The following is a 24,416-nucleotide window of genomic DNA, read 5'->3' as shown; positions in this document are numbered from 1 at the left end:
AAACAAAAGTTGATTCAGTGTACCAGCTTTTTTATACGAGTAGTTTAAAAAAACCTATTTCTTTTCAAATTCACCCGTTTGTTTTTGGCGTTGCTGTTCTATTGTTATTCAAATTAAACTATTGTAAGTTGATAAGTAGTTTTGTTAGCACCAGCGTGTGTCCTTCCTTATTTCATCAGGTATATACTTACAGAACATGCCTATTGATTTTCAGGTAAATTGATATATTACTACATGGGTTAAGGCAGAGGCGCCGCAAATCGGTACAGCTTCAAGACACTCCTCGACCATTATTCTGGTCAAACTTGATTTTAGAAAGGTCATTGTTGCAATGCCGGAATTGTTTGCATTAAAAATTATTTACACAAATTATTAACCTTATCAGTATTTTAACCATGTAAAGATAATACCTAAAGCAAAAATTGTATCTTTCAACATGCTCCCAGTCAGTGGATATATTTTGCCAAGTACTTCACTCAGTTTCTGAGTGCTTTCATTTGTTTGTTTGTTAGCAAAAAAAATGACCTTGTTGTGGCGCTAATGAGTGGTGGTTAGATTTGAAATTCTCGGAAAGAATTACTAAATATCGGCCTAAATAATAATACGCATTTCCAGTTGGATACAATTATTCTTTATAAAATATCCTGATTGTTAGTCAACATAGGTACACTAGAACACTTCGTATTTTTGCGATCCCGCAAGTTTAACCCGAATTTGTAGCTTAGTTTGGCCAGGCCTATAGCAGCTACGATCACAGGCTTTTCGCTACGCAGTCCAAACATGGACACGGCCAAATAAGGAAACCGTATTACTGTATTAGGTTACGCTTTTCAAAGTACGGGGCGCCGGATACCATCGCAATAAATTGTGTGCTGAACGTATTATTAAGACAGTGTCGAATATTTTGTTGCCAGAAATGTTCAAATCAACCTTACTAGGCGTGTGTCTATATATACTAGGCCTACTCATACTACACTCCAACAACTATATAAATACATCATCGGACAAATATGCTATAATATGCTATATCACTAACGCTACCCGCTGTAGATATTCTCTACTACCAGATCTACAAGAAAGGTCATTATTCATTTCTTATTCGGCGAGAGGGATCAGGAGAAAGTTTGGCTGTCCTTGTACATATTACAAAAACGCGGATGCCACATTTAATACGCTGTTACTCTCTGGTGATATACATACAAATCCAGGGCCAGTAAAAAATCCTTGTAGCATTTGTGAAAAAGCTGTGGCCAAAAATCACCGTTCTGTTCAATGCAATGATTGCACGATGGCCTGCCACATTAAATGTGGACAAATATCGCCGAAGACCTACAAGGTAGGCAGGTTACAAAATAATTTCAAATATTGGACATGTTCCAAATGCCTGTTTGCAAAATTACCAGGATTTGACGTTTTTGAATTAAATAAACCGGACCAATGTTTCAAATTGGATGAAAATGTTAAAAACTTCGACGATACTGAAAATGGAATCGATTTTAAAAGTTTGGAACGAAAGGGTCTGAAATGCCTACACCTGAATGTCAGATCTCTTATCCCCAAACTTTCGGAAATTCGTGAACTCGTCAAAAAATGCAACCCATCAGTTTTCTGCGTTACAGAATCGTGGCTCAACAACTCAGTCACTGACAGAGAAATCAGCATCAACAACTACTCCATAATACGCAGAGACAGAAGAGAAAACACATTTGGTGGTGTTTGCATCTACATTAAAAGTGATCTCGCCTTCAAGGAATTGTATCAACTGAACTGTGATGAACTTGAAGCTGCATGGATAGAAATATTTCAGCCTAAATCAAAATCAATTGTTCTTGGTTGTGTGTACCGTCCTCCAAAATATAACAATATTGATTTTATACATCAATTTGACATTACCGTCAGTAAGATAGATCATCAGAGAGAAGTTATAATACTCGGTGACTTTAATATAAACTTGCAGGACAAGTCATCTTATCCGGTAAAAAAGTTTTGCGAATGTCTTGATCTTCACAGTTTTGAACAATTGATAAATGAACCAACTCGTATTACTGAACGCAGCTCTACTCTAATTGACCATGTACTTACCAACAAACCTACTAACATAATTGAATCTGGAATTGTTCCTATAGGTCTGAGCGATCATTCTCTAACATACTGTATTAGAAAGATTGTACGAAATACATATGATAGTCATAATACAGTAGTTTTAAGATCATTAAAGTCATACAGTAAAGATTCTTTTAATGATATACTATCTAATGTCGATTGGACACCAGTGCATACAAGTACCGATGTAAATATTGCCTGGTCATATTTTAAGAATCTATTTATAAGTGCTATTGATAAAATCGCACCCGCCAGGAAAGTACGTATTAAACAACGGACTCAACCTTGGATGAATGTTGATATTTTGGAGAAGATCCACCTTAGAGATAAGTTTCTTGGGCTCTTTAGGAAACATAAGCAGAGAACGGATTACTATGATGAATATAAGAGCCTCAGAAATAGTGTTCAGAGGGACATAAAGAATGCCAAAGCGGATTATTTTAACACCCAGATTGAAGAAAACATTAATAAAAACAACTCCAAATGCCTCTGGAATACATTGGAGAAACTTGGATATAGTTCTAAGAAAACTACTAATGGAATTACTGTACTGGAGATAAACGGAAATGTATGTCATGATTCTAAGACTGTTGCTTCCAAGTTCAACAATTTCTTTACTTCCGTGGCTTCTTCTTTAGCATCCCAACTCCCAATATTTGGCAATTATTCAATTGCTTCCGAAAAATGTCAAGACTTTCAACATAAGTTTTATAAGACAGCCCCCTCTAAATTTGTTCTTGCCATGGTTGATGATGAATTCGTTGAGAAGGAACTGCAAAGTCTTAATCCTAACAAAGGAATAGGTTTTGACGGTATATCAGCACGATTTTTAAAAGACGCCGTTACTCAAATAACTGGGCCAATCAAACACATCATTAACCTTTTAATTACTTCTAACATTTATCCAGAAGAATTCAAAATTGCCAGGGTAAAGCCCCTTTATAAGAAAGGGAACCGTCTTGATGTGAATAATTACCGGCCTGTCAGCGTTTTAAATATTGTTTCAAAAGTTCTAGAACATTCTATTTATGTTCAATTTAAAAGATACTTGAACGACAACAACCTTCTCAACGTTAATCAATCTGGATTTCGCGCTGGTCATTCTACCGACACTTGTTTAATTGACCTTATTGATTGTATAGAAGAGAACACATCTAGAGGTCTTTACACTGGTATGGTGTTGTTAGATATACGCAAGGCGTTTGATTCGGTTGACCACGCTATACTTAATGGAAAGTTATCTGCAATAGGTGTCGACAAAACAGACTGGTTTTCCTCATACCTTTCCGGAAGGAAACAGTATGTTGAAATCAACCGCGAAAAATCTTCTATTGAAGACATTACGCGTGGTGTCCCACAAGGAAGTATTTTGGGGCCACTGCTTTTTTTGGTATATATTAATGATATGGCAATTAGTATTAATTCACTGTGTACTTTACGCCAATATGCTGATGATAGTGCCATTACATTTTCTCACTCTGATCCAAAGGTAATCGAAGAGGTTCTAAGTAAAAACATATCGTCATGTTACGAATGGCTGGCAGATAATAGGTTATCCTTGCATGTTGGAAAGACAGAAGCAATAATATTTGGATCAAAAAGAAAAGTTAAACATGTTGAATCATTTAAGATAATTTGTAAAGGTCAAGTGATTGAACGTAAAACAAGTGTAAACTATTTAGGAATTGTAATTGATCATAATGTCACTGGGAACAACTTTGCTCAATCAGTCTATAAAAAGGCTAATTCCCGTATAAAATATCTTTGGCGTCAATCCCCTTTTATCAACAAACAGTCACGAAAACTGTTAGGTATGGCGCTGGTACAGCCTTTACTAGATTATGCCTCACCAGCTTGGTTTCATGGAGTTAACAAACATGTTAAACACAAATTACAAACCACCCAAAATAAACTAGTAAGATTTATTGCAAAGTCGGAACCCAGAGCCCATGTTGGCTACTCTGAACTCACTACACTTGGTATGCTTAATATAGAAAATCGTGTAAAATATCTGTGTCTTAGGCATGTTTTCAATATCTTTAATAAAACGTGTCCGGATTATTTAAGCTCACACTTCACACGTATTAGTGATACGCATGGATACAATACAAGGCACAGTAACACAAATTTTAGAGTTCCACATGGTAATGTACATAATACAATTTATTACAATAGTATAAAATATTGGAATGCACTTCCTATTAATATTAAAAATTGCAATACTTTAAATAGTTTTAAATATAATGTAAAATCACTTTTATCTGAAAGAATACCTGTGTAACATTTTTGTACAGTGTTTTATATATTTTTAACTTTAGGCAATTGTATTAGAAGCAATTAAACGTTTAAACATTGCAATATTTTAACTACATTTTAAATTTTAAATATGTAAAATCACATTTTATCAAAATACTGTGTAATCCTTATCATGTTTACTGTACAATTTGTTTACCTTTTAGTAGTCATAGGGCGCTTTAAGTGCAATTATCAGTGTTATTTTTATGTCTGAGGACCCCAATGGAAATAAGTTTTCATTTAAACTTTCTTGGGTTATTCCTCGGTTCATTCTTTTAATATTGTTATCTTGTGCTTTTTTTTTCTGTTATGTTTGTCTTTGTATTTTTGAGTGAACCGAATAAAACTGAACTGAACTGAACTGAGCACGATAGCGCCTACAGTTTTCAAGTTATCGTTCTGAATTTTTGGGTGTAGATAGGTATATATTGTCAGACCATGCCTATTGAACATCAACAAAATTGGTTTATTAATAACTTCACAAATAACAAAAATGATATTATTTTCAGACCGGCTAGTGTTAAAAGATAGGAGACAATTTTCAAAAGCCGGCGAGCAGTCTTAAAGTAACAAGTGTACTGAAATTGCATTTTCTCGAGAACTACTTGTCCAAAAAACATCATTTTTGTACAAGAGGCAAGAGTTATAAATTGTGCTTTTTAATTTTAAAACAAAAGTTGATTCAGTGTACCAGCTTTTTTATACGAGTAGTTTAAAAAAACCTATTTCTTTTCAAATTCACCCGTTTGTTTTTGGCGTTGCTGTTCTATTGTTATTCAAATTAAACTATTGTAAGTTGATAAGTAGTTTTGTTAGCACCAGCGTGTGTTCTTCCTTATTTCATCAGGTATATACTTACAGAACATGCCTATTGATTTTCAGGTAAATTGATATATTACTACATGGGTTAAGGCAGAGGCGCGGCAAATCGGTACAGCTTCAAGACACTCCTCGATCATTATTCTGGTCAATCTTGATTTTAGAAAGGTCATTGTTGCAATGCTGGAGTTGTTTGTATCAAAAACTTATTTAAACAAATTATTAACCCCAGCAGGATTTCAACAATGTAAAGCTAATACCTAAAGCAAAAAAAATGTATCTTTCAACATGCTCCGAGTCAGTGGATATATTTTGCCAAGTATTTCACTCAGTTTCTGAGTGCTTTCATTTGTTTGTTAGCAGGATTACTCAAAAAGTAATTACAAGATCTTTACCAAAATGAATAGACAGATAGATATGTGGTCAAGGACCATTCCATTAAATTTTGGGACCATTTGGGACCACGGTCCCAATTCTGGACCACTTTTTAGTATACTTTTTTAGACATGCTAGTGTTAAAAGATAGGACAGAATTTTTCAAAAGCCGGCGAGCAGTATTAAAGTAACAAGTAAACTGAAATTGCATTTTCTCAAGAACTACTTGTCCAAAAAACTTCATTTTTTAACAAGAGGCAAGAGTTATAATTTGTGATTTGTAATTTTAAAACATAATTTGATTTAATTTGCACGTTTTTTGATGCGAGTAGTTTAAAAAACCTATTGCTTTTCAAATTCACTCGTTTGATTTTTGCGTTTCTGTTCTATTGTTAGTCAACTGAAGCTATTTTTAATTGAAAGGCTTGTTACATAACCATTACGCCAAACTCGCATACACATGCTTGTAATGAAATTAGCCTAAATCACAAACAGCATTAAGACACACACAAATTTATATATATATATATTTTTACCGGAGAAATCTTATGTAGGAGAATTTTACAGTAGGCGGAGGTATGCCCTCTCGGAGTGGCTTTCTAGTTAGTTTTTTAGTCATTTTATTATTTCATTCTGTGCATACTGTCAGAACATGCCTATTGATTTTAAGGAAAATTGATATATTGGTCATGTCACAAAAGCTTATCTTCCATCGATATATTAAATAGCACACTCTGTATTCTTTTAACATGAACATATTCTTTGACATGGATCAACATATTAGTCGACTAGCAGGGGCGCCGCAAATCGGCACAGCTTCAAGACACTCCTCGACCATTATTCTGATCAATCTTGATTTTAGAAAGGTCATTTTTTTGCAGTTCCGGGATTGTTTGTATTAAAAAATTATTTAAACAAAATTATTAACCCCAGCAGGATTTTAACATGTAAAGCTAATACATAAAGCAAAATAATGTATCTTTCAACATGCTCCCAATCAGTGGATATATTTTGCCAAGTACTTCACTCAGTTTTTGAGTGCTTTCATTTGTTTGTTTGTTTGTTAGCACGATAGCGCCTACAGTGAATTTTTGGGTGTAGATAGGTATATACTTTCAGACCATGCCTATTGAAAATCAACAAAATTGGTGTATTAATAACTTCACAAATAAAAAAAATGATATTATTTTCAGACCGGCTAGTGTTAAAAGATAGGAGACAATTTTTAAAAGCCGGCGAGCAGTCTTAAAGTAACACATGTACTGAAATTGCATTTTCTCGAGAACTACTTGTCTAAAAACCTCATTTTTGGACAAGAGGCAAGAGATAAAAGTTGTGATTTGTAATTTTTAAACCATAGTTTGATTTAATGTGCACGTTTTTTGATGCGAGTAGTTTAAAAAACCTATTTCTTTTCAAATTCACTTGTTTGATTTTCGCGTTGCTGTTCTATTGTTAGTCAACTGAAGCTATTTTTAATTGAAAGGCTTGTTACATAACCATTACACAAACTCGCATACACATGCTTGTAGTAAAATTAGTCTAAATCACAAACAGCATTAAGACATACACATATATATATATATGTATATTTCTTTTTTACCGGAGAAATATTATGTAGGAGAATTTTACAGTAGGCGGAGGTATGCACTCTCGGAGTGTCTTTCTAGTTATCTATGTATTAACAATGCAGTATTTTAAATCAATTATAGGCCTACAACTAATATTATTGTTTATTATGTGTATATATGTAATTTGGAAAATCATAAAAAATACATGCAAAGTAAAAACTTCAATTGCGGTACTGACACGACTACAAATACATTTAATAATAACACATTTTCCAGGAAGCTTATGTAATACTATCATCTTATCATGAAGATCGGTTTTCTGCATTACATATTCTTGATTTAATTGATTTTACAAAATGTCAACAATACCAATGGTTTCTGCAATTATTTTAAACAAAATTTGTTCATTTTAATTCAAAATTTCCACCAGCCAAGATATCAATAATTATTAGATTAACAAAATATTAAACGCTTTATAAGCAAGCATGTGTTTTTATACATTACAACTTACAAGAATACATGTTACTAGGCCTATGTAATGTATACATTTTTTTTCAATTGTTTACATATAATTTCTAACCTATTATTAAAAAAAAAAGTAGTACTGTAGATGGAAATGTACTAAATTTTGAAGTACACGAACACGTCACGAAGGGCTATGGTGCCTTGCTAACGACTAACAAAATAAATGCTGCTGCTGTGTGTGTGTGTTTACTGTTTGTGAATCTGATGGTACATTGGTTTGTGGCTGCCTATACAGTATTATATTATTACAATTCTAGGCCTATTATTACAACTATGAGGTTCAGTACTACTATTAATATTTATTATTATATTTACACAGTGAGTATATACTGTAGTATAGTATGTATAAATCTGTCACTCGTGCAAAAAAGCTGCTCACGTTTTGTCTTGTGGTTGTTGTCACGCATCAGTGAGCATCGAATGCTTACCGAAGAGTCGAGTGAGTCCGAAACGAACCGATGGAAGAACTCTCGTACGGGAAAAAAAAATCGCAGGCGGGGGAACCAAAAAGATGGCGGACGTAAATGTGTTCAAAAACATTATTTAATATAAAAAATAATAACCTAATACATTAGGACCACATAAATTACAACACATATATTCTTGTCAAAACTCAGTGAAGTTTTTATAAAAATATGGTTAATCGCAATGGAATGAATAATTTCTTGGTAATCTAGCATTTTTTGTATACGAGGATCATATAGAATGCGTTCGCGTTTATACGCTTAACGCGCTGGGTTGCCTATCGTTCTTACGCAGATAGGCTCAACACAGACGTAGTAGTGCGTACTGCGTAGGGCATATCTGATTGGTCGATTGCAGCCGCCATCTTGTTGGTTCCCTCTCCATGGAGAATCACTTTTGAACTGCTATAACATATATACTTTGCGATCTAGACTTCGGTTATATAAAATCTTTGGGCTCAACACAGGCGTCTATCAGTGCGTACTGCGTAGGGCATATCTGATTGGTCGATTGCAGCCGCCATCTTGTTGTTTCCCTCTCCATGGAGAATCACTTTTTGAACTGCGATAACACTATTCTTTGCGATCTAGCCTTCGGCTATCTTTGGTGGCAGGTTAAGTTGGTGTTATCAAAGTATGGAACGCCTCCTCTGCCTTCAGTTCACATTTATCATGCAGTACACGCCAATCATCATGCAGTACACACCACCAATGGTCATGCAGTGCACACCAATGGTCATGCAGTACACACCAATCGTCATTCAGTACACAGCAATCGTCATGCAGTCAAATATTGCGTAATTTATACCGCCACCTATCGACAAAATCGAATATCACGTGACGTTTATGAGACGGCTGTAAAACTAGGCTATTCAAACTTTGTACTACAGCAAATCACGCTGTCTACTACTACACCACACGTGCTTTATGACTAAAATGGCTGGCAAAACTATTTGATTAAAGAAATCTTGGAATCTGCATGACGATTGGTGTGTACTGCATGATGTTTGGTGTGTACTGCATGACGATTGGTGCGTACTGTTATACGATGTAGTATATATCTGATGAGATCCCGTCGCCAGGGGCGCTATTGCGTTTAGAAAATAAACAGGTTGCGATGCAGACCGCCGTTGAGTTAAAAGTTAGATTGTCTCCGAGTCTATTATTGTTGAATAAGTAACAACATGGTGTCAGAAGGTGGACATTTTGATCAAATTACAGAGAACAATCTACGACGACGTAGAAGATCACAGATCAACACCGTTGACGAAAAAAGGGTTTTCCAGCTAGGCCTAGCGTTCTAAAGACTAGCTGATGGTCGGTAGAGTGTACGGTAAATTAGCTAGTTACATACACAGTATAGACTAGTCAAGGTAACATACTGATTTTCCCCGTGTATGGCAAGAGATTCCTAATTATATTAGAGAACATTCTTTATTTAGTTTTAACACATTTGTGACAGCTCTCCGGTCTTATGTCAGGCAACTTTAAACTTTTTATTTTTTTATCTTTAAACAATCATTTTTATCTATACATAATAATTTATATATATATATTTTTAGATTCAATTTTAATGATTGTTCAATTTGATGCCTCGCAATTTTTAAATGTTTATATCTTTGTATTTTTATTGTTTACTTATAATATGTTCAAGTGCAGTATTGGAGAGCCATCTCGATAGTGCTTTGCACTCATGGCAATCCTCAGGGTGCTGCACCGCTGTCTTGTTGTCATGTATTTTTGTGCCTGAAAATTGAATAAAATAAAATAAATAAAATACCAAATACCTCCACCACCGCCAACGAGTGTCAAGGAGGCAAGTGACAGTGAGAAACAGTGGAAAACATTCCAGCAGAACTGGGACGACCATTTCATAGCAACGGGCCTAGATAAGAAAGATAAGACTGTTCAAGCTTCTACACTAAAATCCATCATGGGTACTGAATGTAAAGAACGTTTGACAAAGCTAAATTTATCAACAAGTTGAAAGCACACTTCACAACGACTCGAAATGTATTATAGACAGGTTTATTTTTCATGGCATTGAACAACAACCAAAAGAAGACATCAGTCAATATGTACATAGATTGAAACAGTTGGCAGAACCATGCAAATTTGGAGCTCTTAATGATGAAATGATTAGAGATCGGCTAGTTTTAGGTGCTTGGGACAAAAATGTTAGAGCAATGTTATTACGCAAAAAAGAATGCAACCTAGAAAGGGCAACAGAATTGCTTAAAGTCAGGGAAACGACGACACAACAGCTAACTGATGTAGCTTGGACCGAAACAAAAGAAGTGAATTTCTCAAAGACAAAAGAGTACAAAGAAAGCGGCCAAACAAACAAGAAACAATACAAGAACACCACCACAAAGACTAGCAGTCACAGCTGAAAGTCGGGTACTTGCCGATACTGTGGTAAACAACATGAATTCAAGGAGAAATGCCCGGCATATGGGAAGAAGAGTGGAAAATGCGGATTGCAGAATCATTTCAAAGAGATGTGCCAAACAAAACAAACAAGAACAAATGTCAACAGAGTAGAAGATAACTTAGCTTTCAATGTTATAACAGTTGGAGCCATAAATGATGGGAAAGGAAAATTAATGGTATCCCTGCAGATGTATGAAAAACACCAGTGGAGAGGTCAAAGAGGTGAAATGTCAGGTAGACACAGGAGCATCATGCAATGTGATGTCATATCGAGATTTGCAGACACTGGAGTGCACAGATACACCTAATATGAGATATTCATCAACATCACTGAAAATTTACAATGATGAAGTGATCACAGTAAAAAGGTGAAAGTACCATAAATTGCAGACACAGTCAACAGAATTCAGAAATACCTGTATATATTTAACACGACACAAGCACCATTGCTGTCTAGCTGTACATCAATAGAAATGGGGCTAACACAAGTGGCAAAACACATCAATCAAGTTCAGAAGAAAGATTACAGCCAAGAGCTAGAAAAGAAAATAATAACTAAATACCAAGAGGTATTTGGAGGCTTGGAAAGCTATCTGGAGACTATCACATCGAAACCGACAAAGATGTCACAACAACCAAGCATCCCGCCAGGAAAATTGAAGTAACAATAAAAGATAAAGTAAAAACGAAACTTCAAGAATTAGAGGCGAAGAAAGTGATCGAGAGACTCACCAAACCTACAAAATGGATAAGCAATATGGTGATTGTTAGAAAACCTGGCAAACTGAGAATTTGCTTAGAACCACGTGATTTGAACATAGCTTTAAAACGACCACAATACCCTATTCCCACAGTGGAAGGGATCTTGCCGGAATTAACGAATGCTAAGATCTTCTCTGTTTTAGATGCCAAGGATGGGTTCTGGCAGGTGAAACTAGATGGAGAAAGCAGTGACCTAACAACATTTGCTACTCCATTTGGACGGTACAAATGGTTAAGACTTTCATTTAATATCAATACAGCTCCAGAAGAATGTCAAAGAAGACAGCATGAACAAATCGAATGATTAGAAGGAGTGCAAGTAGAGGCAGATGATTTTCTGATATACGGTTGTGGAGTAACTATGGACGAAGCTTTCATAGACCATGACAACAAAATGACGATCTTTCTAGAACGAGCAAAGGAAGCAAATCTGAAGCTAAACAAGAACAAAATGAAACTAAACAGAGGTCAAATACATCGGACACATACTGAGTTCAGAAGGAGTAAAAGCAGACCCACTCAAAATCAAAGCAGTCAAAGAAATACCTGTGTCAGAGGACAAGAAGGTAGTACAGAGGTTGATAGGCTGTGTAACACATCTTGCGAAATTCTTACCAAGAATCACAAGTCGCAGAACCACTACGGAGACTTACTGATAAGGATACACATTTTGACTGGATGGAACACCACACAGAGGCATTCAACAAGATAAAGCAGATGTTGACTACAGCACCAGTCCTGAAATACTACAACATCAAAGAAGACTAAGTAACTATACAGTCTGATGCCTCAGAATCTGGGTTAGGAGCAAAACTTCTACAAAACGGACATCCGGTCACATTCGCATCCAGAGCCTTAACTGGAGCAGAAAGGAACTATGCTCAAGTAGAAAAGGAACTGCTGAGTATCCTGTTCGCATGTGAACGATTTGACGAGTACATCTATGCCAGGGAACTGGTGACTGTACATACAGATCATAAACCTTTGGTAGCCATACATAAGAAGCCTATATCTAAGGCATCGAAGAGATTACAACGGATGCAGAAATACAAATTAGACAACCAGTATTTACAGGGCAGTAAGATGTACATAGCAGACTGGTTAAGCAGAGCATTCTTACCAGGACAAGAAAAGGAAGACAACATATTCAAAGAAATAGAACAGATCAATGCAGCTGATTACATAAACGTTAGTAGGCCAACCCAGTACCTGCTTAAGCAAGCAACAGCGAGGGACAGCCAAAGCCAAATGCTAATGGAGATGGTCAAGCAAGGCTGGCTAGACACAAGGGCAGATGTAACAATCAGCATCAGAGAACACTTCAATTATCGAGAAGAAATAACAGCACAAGATGGCGTCCTATTTAAAGGACAGAAAATCATGGTACCTACCGATATGAGGAAAAGCCTATTGCAAAAGACTCACTCAAGCCATCTAGGTGTAGAAGCATCGATCCGTAGAGCTAAATACAGCTTGTTCTGGCCAGGGATGGCAGCAGACATAAGAGAGGTAGTTGACAAATGTCAGATATGTCAAACATACCAGGACAAACAGAAAAAAGAGCCAATGATGTCATACCCGATACCAACCAGACCATGGGAGATTATTTCTCAAGACATACTTACGTATATGAGTAAAGATTACCTTGTAACAGTAGATCACTACAGTGACGTGTGGTTCCTGGATGAATTAAAAGATCTAACATCTAAACTCATCATAGAATGCACAAAGACACATTTTGCCCTACAAGGAATTCCATCGAAACTGATCGCGGACAATGGAAGGCAGTGGGTGAGCAGAGATTTTAAAGAATTCACTAAGAAATGGGAATTCGACCATGTAACCAGTTCATCTTACCACAGCCAAGCAAATGGGAAAGCCGAGGCAGCAGTGAAAATTGCAAAGAAAATACTGAAGAAAACATCAAAAGAAGGAGCAGATTTACAGATTGCTATTCTGGACTGGAGAAACACAAATGAGGCCGGACACATCCCTGTCCAACGACTCTTGTCTAGAAGAACAAACACTCTCTTGCCAGTAACATTTATTCTTCTTCAACCACAGGTAGTTACTGGAGTTACAGAACACATTAAGAGAAGAAAACAAAAATCTAATCTGCAGTACGACAAAAGTGCTACAGAACTTCCAGAACTTTTCATTCGGGTGACAGCTAGACTCCGACCAGAAAACAACAACCTAGAGTGGAGAACCGCGACATGCAAGAAAAAAGTAGGACCTCGTTCTTAACTTACCTGGTGGACACCACAGACGGAAAACTATACCGTCGGAGAGAAACGTTATGGAGACAACGCCAACAGTTCAACCAGAGAAACCAAACAGTACAACGACCATGAACAGAATCAGACAGGACAGACAAGGCCACAGACAACAAACAACCATCTACTGGAACACAAGACAAGGTTACAATACCAAACACACCAGCCCGGCCCAAAAGAAATATAACTATGTCGGCTCGATTCAAGGACTTTAAGAAAGGAGTTAACTTATGTATTATTATTATTTAAAAAAAAAAATAAAAAAAAATCAGCATAATGGAAAGGAAGGGAGATGATGTGTGAAATAATCTATGAAGAATTCAACAGGATAATACATGAATCTATAGAGAATGTAATCATTTATTTCTCATAACGTAATCATCTAAAGATACAACTAAACAATAACTTTAACAATATAATTCTAAAAAAGAAAACAATAAAGAAATAGTCAGGCAGCATTTGCATTTTACTTCCTATATTATTTAGCCAAGTTTGATTTTTCACTTTTAAGTGATCAAGGACATCACAACTTCCAACTTCCAACTTGTTGTCCAAATTCTAAACGTGTTTTTAATTCGTTGGGGGCGCTTTTTTAAAATGGCCGCTTATGCTACTTAAAAGTACTTATATCTCGGCAACCACTAATCGTAGAGACTTGGTTTTAATCTTAAAATGTTCGTAAGGTACATATTTCTATTTACTCTAATGGAACATTTTGACCAGAAATGACTGGAAATGCCATTTCTGACCATTTAACCTTTGACCTTCTATCATCATATCTCGGTAACTAATGGTCAAACAGACTTGAAATTTGTTTCAAATTGTTCGCAGTATGCCTTTTTATATTTACTGTAATTAAATGTTTTGTTTTAAAGCAAACAGAAATGCCATATCTGACCTCTTGCCCTAATGCATGTAATATCCACAACTGAGAGATTATAGATTTGTCTAGTATTGTTTATAACTTGTACCGGTACTTGTGGTTTTGTTGATGATATCCCTTGCTGCAAAATCAATATTTCAAATCACCAATGGAACTGTTATAATAAATAAATACATACCACAAATATTGATGATAGTCAGATTACCCTCTCCAGTCAATAAAGTTCATCGATATCGTCTACTAGCTCTACATTCGAGTCCTTTGTATTCTCACATCCATCATCACACTCATATATGCATCAGTACAAAGCAAGTTGCTTTTCTTATTAAAACTACAGCGATTTGTTGAGCATGAACCATTGCAGGTACATCGACGAATTTCTAGAAGAGCTTCTGGTGCTGGTGGATTGTTGCAAAATAACGGCTTCAAGTGACCATCTTCTAGTTGCCAGGAGTTAGTCAGTTGCTGGTGGAATAGATGGAATTGGCTTGCATGATGAATTCCATACAATAGACATGTAGTATGCTCTTTCCACGTGTGGTCTAAGAGTTCCCATGGTTGGAGGTAATTGTTGTCCTTCCTTGCCTTTCTGTGCAAATAACATCCATCTCAAGTCTGTGACATAATCTGCCTTGATCTTAGAAGTACTGTATAATATGCAAACATATCTTTCCATTTGCCTGAAAATCCAATTTGGTATTTCAGAGGTCAGTCCATATACAGCAAATGCATCTAGTATTTCATCATCAAATTTCATAAGTGCTTTGAAATGGGCGGACACTCCTTTTCCAGCAAATGTACATGTGTTATCTGTACCTTTAAATGTGTACCATCCAATCAGTGCTGCTGATATTTGTTTTCCAAGTCGGTAATAGCATTCCCATATAGGTATTTTTTCCCCTCTTTTCCTACAAAAATGTGGTCATTGGAGGAAGTAGAGGATAGCTTCCTGTTAAAAGGATAAAGACATCAGTATCTACAGAAAATATGTCAACATTGGCACTTGGGTCTTTGTTCATACAATCAAAGACATTCAATAAGACCAGTTGGTCCCCTTCTTCCAATGTGTGTTGTCCGTGTATCATCTCTGGCATCATGATAATTTCTGAGAGATTGCAGTTTGCCATCATGGATGTGTGATGTGTTACTAGGACCTTCTTCGTGTTGTTCTTCAAGTGATTAAGTATCTTCTCTGACAGGTATTTTGTAAGTTCAGCTTTGGTCTCTATGTGCGATAAAAACGTCTTAATGTTCTTAATCTTAGTGTTGTCATTGACATGGTAGTGAATGGTAGTTGTTTTCTGTGTTCTCTTATCTCGTGTAGATTCTTTTAAAGATCCTGATAGATACTGATCAAATAAAAGACGAACTTCATCATATGGTTTGCTCATACCAACAATCAGGTTAACAAATTCAGAAGCATTTATTTATTTATAAACATATTTCTACTGGATGACAATATCAACGTTGTCCCACAAAGGGGACATTGTTGTTTTTCAAAAGGTCCAGCATAAAACATAACAACAAACATAATGAACTTATCAGACACCTTCTTTACATTATTATACAAGTAAATGTATATGTACTAATAATAAGTATGATTTCCCAGCAAACACTGTTTAAATCAGTTTAAAAAACACTTACCATTTAAACTCATGAAATCTAATCTGCTTAAACTTTCAGCCAATCACAGGTTATGATTATGTATAGAGATAATGAGTGGCTTTTATTTATTTTAAAACTTTAATTTCCAAGCTTAAATGAATGTTTTAAAGCATCAATAATTGAAAAATCAATAATGTGTTACAAATATTGATGTTCTGAGCAATCTGTCAAAAAATGTTATCTATAACCAACATGTTGTGGATATCACACACATGGTCAAAGGTCAGATATGGTTTTTCCGGCCATCTTGAAACAAACCTTTGCATTAAAGCAAATAGAAACATGTATTTTCTGAACAATTTGGGATAAATATCAACTCTTTCTGACCAATAGTTATTGAGATATGATAAGATCAGGTCAAAGGTCAAATGGTCAGAAATAGTATTTCCGGTAATTTTAGGGCAAAATGTTCGATTATAGTGAATAGAATTATGTACCTTACGAACATTTTAAGACTAAAACCAAGTCTCTACGATTAGTGGTTGCCGAAATATAAGTACTTGATAGCATAGGTGACCATTTTGAAAAAGCGCCCCCAGCGAATGAACAACGCGTTTAGAATTTGGACAACAAGTTGGAAGTTGTTTCTTGTGATGTCCTTGATCACTTAAAAGTGAAAAATCAAACTTGGCTAAATATATGTAGTAAAGTTAATATAGTGACAAATGCTGCCTGACTAAAAGGGAGATGTTATACGATGTAGTATTATATCTGATGAGATCCCGTCGCCAGGGGCGCTATTACGTTTAGAAAATAAACAGGTTTCGATGCAGACCGCCGTTTGAGTTAAAAGTTAGATTGTCTCCGAGTCAATTATTGTTGAATAAGTAACAACAACAACATGTACTGCATGACGATTGGTGTGTACTGCATGATAAATGTGCTTTTAATTCTATATGTTAGTGCCACTTTGACCCTTTAAGTCAAAGGTCAATAAGTACAAAGAATCTTTAAAGTATCTAATTTCATCTACATCTCATATGCTAACTGAGAAACTTCATGGATAGACAAACCTTTAATTGTGGACAAAATCATCAAATTTAAGATAGCACAACGTCTTGTAAGTACCCATAGTGTTATGAGTTATAAGTTTATATTTAGTAGTTTAGTTTGAAATAGTTTGTAGGATTATAATACTTTTATATGATATGAAATAGGCAAATATTAATGTTACTGTATCTAATAGGCTACTGTTTTACATTGCTACACAACCTTGAGTGCATAGCCTGCGGTAATAAGATACACCAAGGGAATCTTTGTTTTAGATCTGTTGTCAAGTATTTGTATGCTACCGTATATATCTATAGTACCACAGTATTCACATTTTATATGAAATTATATAATGCTTTGATTTAATAGTATAATTTGTAGTTTGATGTTACTATAGCTGACTACAGTAGATAATTATAGATTTGATTATAAACATTTGTAGTTACACGTTTTTCGCACCGCGGCTCTAGCCAGCTATGTCCCATTCATTAATAAGCTGTTTCATAGCGGTAGCTTTAGTATCTAAGGCTGACAGTTTTGTGAATTTGGAAACTCCACTATAATTTATAGGTAGCTGCTGGACCCAAAAAACGTCTGGGAGAAGAGAGTCTATATGAAAGCCTTTGCTGATAATACAGTATTATTGAGATGTAGACAGAAATCTGTAAAATCTTGTTCAATAAATAATAACTTCGTTTTTGCTGTCAACCAGGCCGGTATTATAATAAATCACTGTCAAATAATCATTCGATAATGGTCAAAACTTTATTTTGGCTCTGTCAACATAAAGGGAGGTATTTACAATAACTTTCTTTTGACTGTCAATCTAGGCCAATGTTATAATAATACGCCGTCAGATATTAAATCATTGAAACAGTCCTGGTAAATTTTGTTATTGTTATCAGATGCCGTGGGGGGGGGGGGGGGGGGGTCCAATCAATTATCGTCAGAAGGTGAACAATCAATCTAGGTAGCATGCAGCAGATTATTAGGAACGCCTGCTCCATTAATTAATCCAGAAAAAGGTTTGTACATTATCTATTTGTTTATTAGCCTTCTCCTAACACAATTATATTTTCTTTAAAAAAAGGTTTTATAAGTGGTTTCAACATTTATGATAGTAATGTCACAGTTCTGTGTCTGGACGCAACTTCATAGACCTACTAGTTATATTATTCATATTAACTGATACTCTTCATTTACCGTAAAGTTCAGTTTTAATGAAATATATAATATAAATTGGCTTCGTAACAATTAATTAGTGTTGAAAAGGTTAGTTTTTTGGTGATAGGTGAAAATGACATGTAACTTCGTAATCAATTTTTTTTTGTATAAAAGCCCAATTACACTATGACGATAACGACGGACGATAAATATATAGCATGCATTTTTTTTACATAAACCAAAAGAAATTAGAAAGGTTTTCGTTCTAGACCTATAGGATAATCATTTATGCTGTCTTTGATAAAAATAATGTTTTTCAAATTCCAATCAAATGACGTCATGACAAATAAAAACAATAAAATCGCTGTATTGTCACGATATTATTGGTCTTACTAATCATGACGTCATTTGATTGGACGTGTGAAAATATAATTTTCATCAAAGGAATTGTTTATATTTCTTTTGGTTTATGTATTAAAAATGCACATTTGTCTATTTATCGTCGATCGTTATCGTCCTAGTGTATGGGTCTTATGCTGTAAATGTTCAATTAATTGATCATTCCGATTTTATTAGTTGGACTCTTGCACAGTTGCTGTCTAATCGTTGTTGTGTAATATCATTTCGAACCATATTAAAATCATAAAGAGATTCATATTCCTTAACATGTGGCTGTGCATGGAAGTCCGGTCTACAAAAACTCGGGCCCGGGATCATTGTTATTGGGCCTGAAAGTGTTGGTGAATTCATAATTATACTTAATATTATATTTATATATATATATGTGTAATTTTGTGACTTATATATTTTATCCTTTGTTACAATTCTTTTCACCTGATGATGGGCTATGCCCGAAACATGTCGTTAAAATAAATCTATATTGAGGCAGTTTTAACTTATTTGATCTTGATATTTTTCTATATCCTGCCTTTGCAGCTCTTTGATTTATATATATATATATATATATATAAAATTTGAAACGATAAAGATGAAGAAATCGGTGAGAATGAGAAAAAGTCGCCCCAACCGAGACTCGAACTCGGACCGCCTGCTTGATATGCAGATGTCCTAACCATTAGACCACTGGGGCTTTCATGGTATTGTTCGAACTCGATTGGATAGCGACTCTTTAACATTCTCAAACGTCATTTAGATCACTTGTAGGTTATCAATCGTTTTGGTTAGTTTCTTAAATAAAAGCTCAATATTCATAGATTCTTTACATACTTTTCTTATGACCATTGGATTAAAATAGACTGTGTCAAAATACAAAAATCTATTGAGAAAAATTCCACCAAGCCCTAAAAAACGCGGCAAAATTTAAATACGTTTTCCCTGTATTATAAGCTTTCACTTGGTAGACTGTCAAATTTGAGATAACTTTCTTGGTCGATTTATCGTTAAATAATTGTAAGTATCATTATCAATTTTATATCATTATATTTGTTAAGATATAAGGAACAATTATTGGGTTTTATTTAGTTACATATAACTTGTTTAGTATAATACAATTTGCAATTTAGGATATTTATGTTTCTCTAGGAAAGAAAGGCATAGAGTAGGAATGTACCATTTATCGGTCGGGTGTAGTAGTGAACAGGTTGTATGTATTATTATCTAAGCAAATAATTACGGCGTAAGGTACACTTACGTGGTTGGAAAGGCCTATCCATAAACTATTGTAAAAGTATTATAGATACTAATTAAAGTTGAATAATTTCCAGCAATGTATCTGAGACCAAAAGCAAAAAAAGGATTACAAGACGTTAAATAGTGGTGATGCAGTGAAGTTTGATAAGAAGAGGGTTCAATCTGCATCGTGGTCAACAACGGTCTTATATGAGTTAGAGATAATTGAAGAAAGGATAAATGATAGTGGAATAGAAGAGGTAAACAATTCGTCCGTATAGACCTAATAATTAATTAAAAATTGAATCAAAATACCTATGTTAAAAAAAAAACATATTTCGATGTAATCAATATTAAAAAAATTAATTACAGGTAAAAGTACATTACGTTGGATGGAGCAACATCTATGATGAATGGCGTCCTAAATCTGAAGTACTAGACAAGCCTTACCAATCTGACGCATATGCACTACTAAAGTTAGAACTTCTTACAAAAGTGAAAGAGAATTTATCAGCCTCTAGGATAAACGACCCTGAGGTAACAATACATATACCTATTCAACAGGAAACGTTTTATAGATTCATCCGAGAAACTGATGCTACAGAAGACGGTAACAAGTATCGCTTACATTTAAAGGGTGTTTCGAATGTTTTGGGTAAAGGCTGGGCCATCAAAATTATCAATGATGCTGGGGACTACTAAAAAATCGAAGAGTGCACTTTGAGAGTATGGCTCTCAGAAAGGAGAGTTCTGACTGAATATTGCATTGTTAATGGCCAGTTAGTTCAAAAGCCGCTTAATAGAGATTTTTTATTAGTTTTAAGATTTGTACGCACTTCTGGAAATAATTTTGATTTAGGTGCTTTGGGATATAACGTTGATAACATCCAGTAAATACAATTCTCTAAAATATAGCACGATTTTACTTAGATAAACATGCGGCCAAAAATGTGTCTTTTATTTACTTGTATATTGTATAACCTTTTTATTTCTTGTTTTACTCAACCTGATGAATGGATAATAACATTAAATAATTATGCCTTTTATGAAATTTCAATGAAGTACCATCATTTAAATGTGCAATTGCGGGCTGAGAAAATCCTCGAGTGTATATTCCAGGGGGATAATATTGATAAGACCATAGTTGAAAATTATGACAGTCTTGTTATGCCAGTAAAAAATATAGATCTATCAATTCGAAGTTCAATTAGCAAACTTAAAGGTGGTAGGCAATGGACTCAATTTTTCCATGATATGCACAGTAAAGAATTTTCAATTAAATTAGGTGGTGTGAAAAGAAAATTAATGTGTGATTATGAGAGGGAAAAGACAAAATTAAAAGAATCTACTTCCAATCTAAAATTTGCTAAAAAGGAATTGAAGAAAGCGCGTTTAACAATTCAACGATTATTAAAGAGAAAAGTCCTTGGCAGAAAAATGGCCAGAATTCAAACCGAGGCAAACAATTGGCGACAGAAAAAAAGAAAAAACAATGTTTTAATGAGTCAATTAATTTAGTGAAAGGTATTTTACAAGATGATGGATTAGCATTACAGGCAATACGGTTGATAGATGCTTCGGAAAGTATAATTAGAATGAACAGCACAGAAACTAAAACGTCATCAAATGCCCATAATGTCAATACATTTTTATATTGGAAAGACAAAAACTTAATATCTGACAAGACATATAGAGAGCTATCTATAGCAGCAAAACTTCCGTCATTAAAACAGCTACAGGACCGGTCCAAAGATTTAAATAGTTTATTTACCATTAAACCGTTGACAAATAAACAGGGGGTGTATGAACCATTACAGCATAAGCTAGTGCGTATATTGACACATAATTTTTCTAATTTAAACAATTGTGATCTTACAATTAAGCTAACTGGGGACGGAACAAGAATCGGTAAACGACTGCACATAATTACTGCTGGGTTCGTTCTTATTAATAATCATTTTAAGTCTCCTGATTATGTTCTTTCCATGGCTAAGGGTCAGGAAAGTTATACAACTATCCGTGATATAACATTCGACATCATAAACAGTACCCACAGTTTGAAAAAATTAACAGTTGGTGTTAAAGATTACTCATTAAAATATGTCCTTTGCGCTGATTTAAAGTTTTTAAATTTGATTATGGGGCTCGGTGGGTTTAAGTCTGATTATTGTTGTCTGTGGTGCTTTGCACCAACTAAAGAATTTAGACTCTTTGATAAGCAATTCAAGAAAAGAACCGTCGAGGAAATTTCTAGACTTTCTGAGAATAAAAAATCACATTTTAATTGCCTTCATAAACCCATTTTCCCATTTATTGCAGTAAAAGATGTTATTCCGGACCCGCTTCATATGTTTTTACGAATATCTGACCAACTTATCAGACAGTTAATCAAATTATTGCGAGAGAAAGACAAAATTGAAAAAAAAACAAAAAACATCGTAAAATCAAATTGTAAAAGCATTATGCAATTTGAAATATTTGTACAAAATTTGGGTTATGACTGGCATTTTTACACCTGCCCTGAAACTGCATTAATGAAATATCCTGACTTCCAAGGGCCCCAACATGAAAAAATTCAAAAACACATTAATTTGATAGACTTTTTAGGAGACCATCCGAAATTCGAATTGATCAATAGTTTATGGAAACGCTTTCCTCAATTAATAGCAGACTTGAAACATATTTCAGAGGAACACGAAATTTTAAAATTTAAAGCAGATTCAAAACAATGGTTAGAGGACTGGCGAAGAGCCTACCCTTCTAAAGACATAACTGTATATATGCACGTAATGTGTTCACATGGTGGTGATGCTATCAGAAGACATGGATCATTATCAAAATTTTCCCAACAGGGTTTTGAAAAGTTAAATGATACTTTTAACTAAAACTTACTTTAAACCATAGGTTGTTAGAGGCGATGACGCAACTGTTCCAAAAAAATAATCGAATCGAGTGTGCCTCACAAAAGATTGCCAAAGGGACCCAATCCTTGTTCACCATTGCAGTAAATGTGGCAAAGCAGGCCATAATGTACGTTCATGTAAGCATGGAGAAAACCCATGATACAAAAACAATGTACAATTCATCTTTTTTAACATTAATAAATTAGTATAATATAATATTATGATTGTAGTTATATAGTAATCCAAATAATTAATCCAGTTTATATAAATAAAATGCAGTAATCATTTATGAATTATGAGTATAATTATTATGACTATTAGTATTATACAGTACCGTAATAGTAGAAAAATATGTGGGACTATCTATTAAATAAAATCAAATTTGATAGGCAGTAAAACTTACGGATTTACCGCTATGTTGGCCCTAGATTGTTATGGAATAATAATATAGTTTTAATTATGGGAATTAGAAGTATACAATAAAATTATACCATTTAAACTGTTTCTTTCTGTCATTCAATGTGATTTTCAATTATGTAGTAGGCCTACGTACCCAGCGTAGTATAGTGGTACGTACAGTATATAAGTTTATTCCTCGTACACTCTGTACACGCTCAACTATAATGGACGATTCCAAGACTTCGTTGAATGAACTTGGTATGAACTCCTTAAGTAGATAAACACCTCGCTGGCAACGTATTAAAAATCACTGTTTGGTGGCAAAAATAAATACTTTCGTTCAAAATGTAAAATCAAGGCTGAAAAATTGGGCTTATCAACAACAAAACATTTTATTATTAGACGCGATAACATCAAGGATAATCAGTATAATTATTAATATAGCCACTGTTACTCGTTTTATTCTACATGCTAAAGTAAATAAAAATCCACTAGAAAACAAACAAGTCTGAATGTTATGCTTATTAGCCATGTTATGTTTGTTACTGTAGGCAGGGAAGAGTTAAATTGTAATTTAACTCTTCCCTGCTGTAGGCCTATGATTGTTTGCAATGTCCACATATTATTTCCGTGGCTTAGACCCCATTTACACTTACGATTTAGGTCGGCCCTGGGTCGGCAATTGATAAGTGTAAATACTCCAAAAAGTTAGGCCGGCCCTGGGCCGGACGCAGATCTGGGCCACCTCTCCAGGTAGGTTCAGGAGCGGCTTTTACGTTTGGCCCGGCTTACGCAGTGAACCGTGAACAACGTTTGACCTTTTTATGAGGTTGTTGTTATGACGATCCGACATTCTCAGTACATGCCTTCCTCCTTTTCGGGCGACAATTTGTTTTCATCATCATTTATATAGTTAAATTTATTTTCAGACATCTTCTTTCAATAAAGTATTCCTCCGCTTGTTTTGCATATACATAAAATACAGCCATATTATATATAAAACAGTGGGGTTCATTTTGTTTTTAATGGGACAAAAAACAACAATACAGTATAAATATAAAACGGTCGGTTCGCGCGGAGAGTTGAATTGACGATCGAGAGAGAAAAATTTAAACAAACTGTACTTCGTATCCCAGCATGCAATGGTACTTCCGATAAAA

General features: G+C 34.8%; 2 protein-coding genes across 2 annotated transcripts in view; both read left to right on the top strand.

Moving 5' to 3' along the window:
- The first annotated feature begins 17,041 nt into the window (after positions 1-17,041).
- The window catches only part of LOC140051121 (cystathionine gamma-lyase-like), a 64,605-nt gene continuing 57,230 nt past the window's right edge, over positions 17,042-24,416 (top strand). Inside the window, exon 1 of the mRNA XM_072096240.1 lies at positions 17,042-17,231. The gene's annotated coding sequence lies outside the window, so the exon portion shown is untranslated. The remainder of the gene's footprint in view (positions 17,232-24,416) is intronic.
- On the top strand, positions 21,473-22,972 carry LOC140051119 (uncharacterized). Its single transcript, XM_072096238.1, has one exon. The coding sequence runs from the start codon at positions 21,550-21,552 to the stop codon at positions 22,837-22,839; it is 1,290 nt and encodes a 429-aa protein (XP_071952339.1). The 5' UTR covers positions 21,473-21,549; the 3' UTR covers positions 22,840-22,972.

Source organism: Antedon mediterranea, chromosome 6, assembly GCF_964355755.1.
Source record: "Antedon mediterranea chromosome 6, ecAntMedi1.1, whole genome shotgun sequence".
NCBI classification, from domain to species: domain Eukaryota; kingdom Metazoa; phylum Echinodermata; class Crinoidea; order Comatulida; family Antedonidae; genus Antedon; species Antedon mediterranea.
Note: the sequence above shows the minus strand (reverse complement) of the source record. Positions and strands in the feature narration are given on the sequence as shown.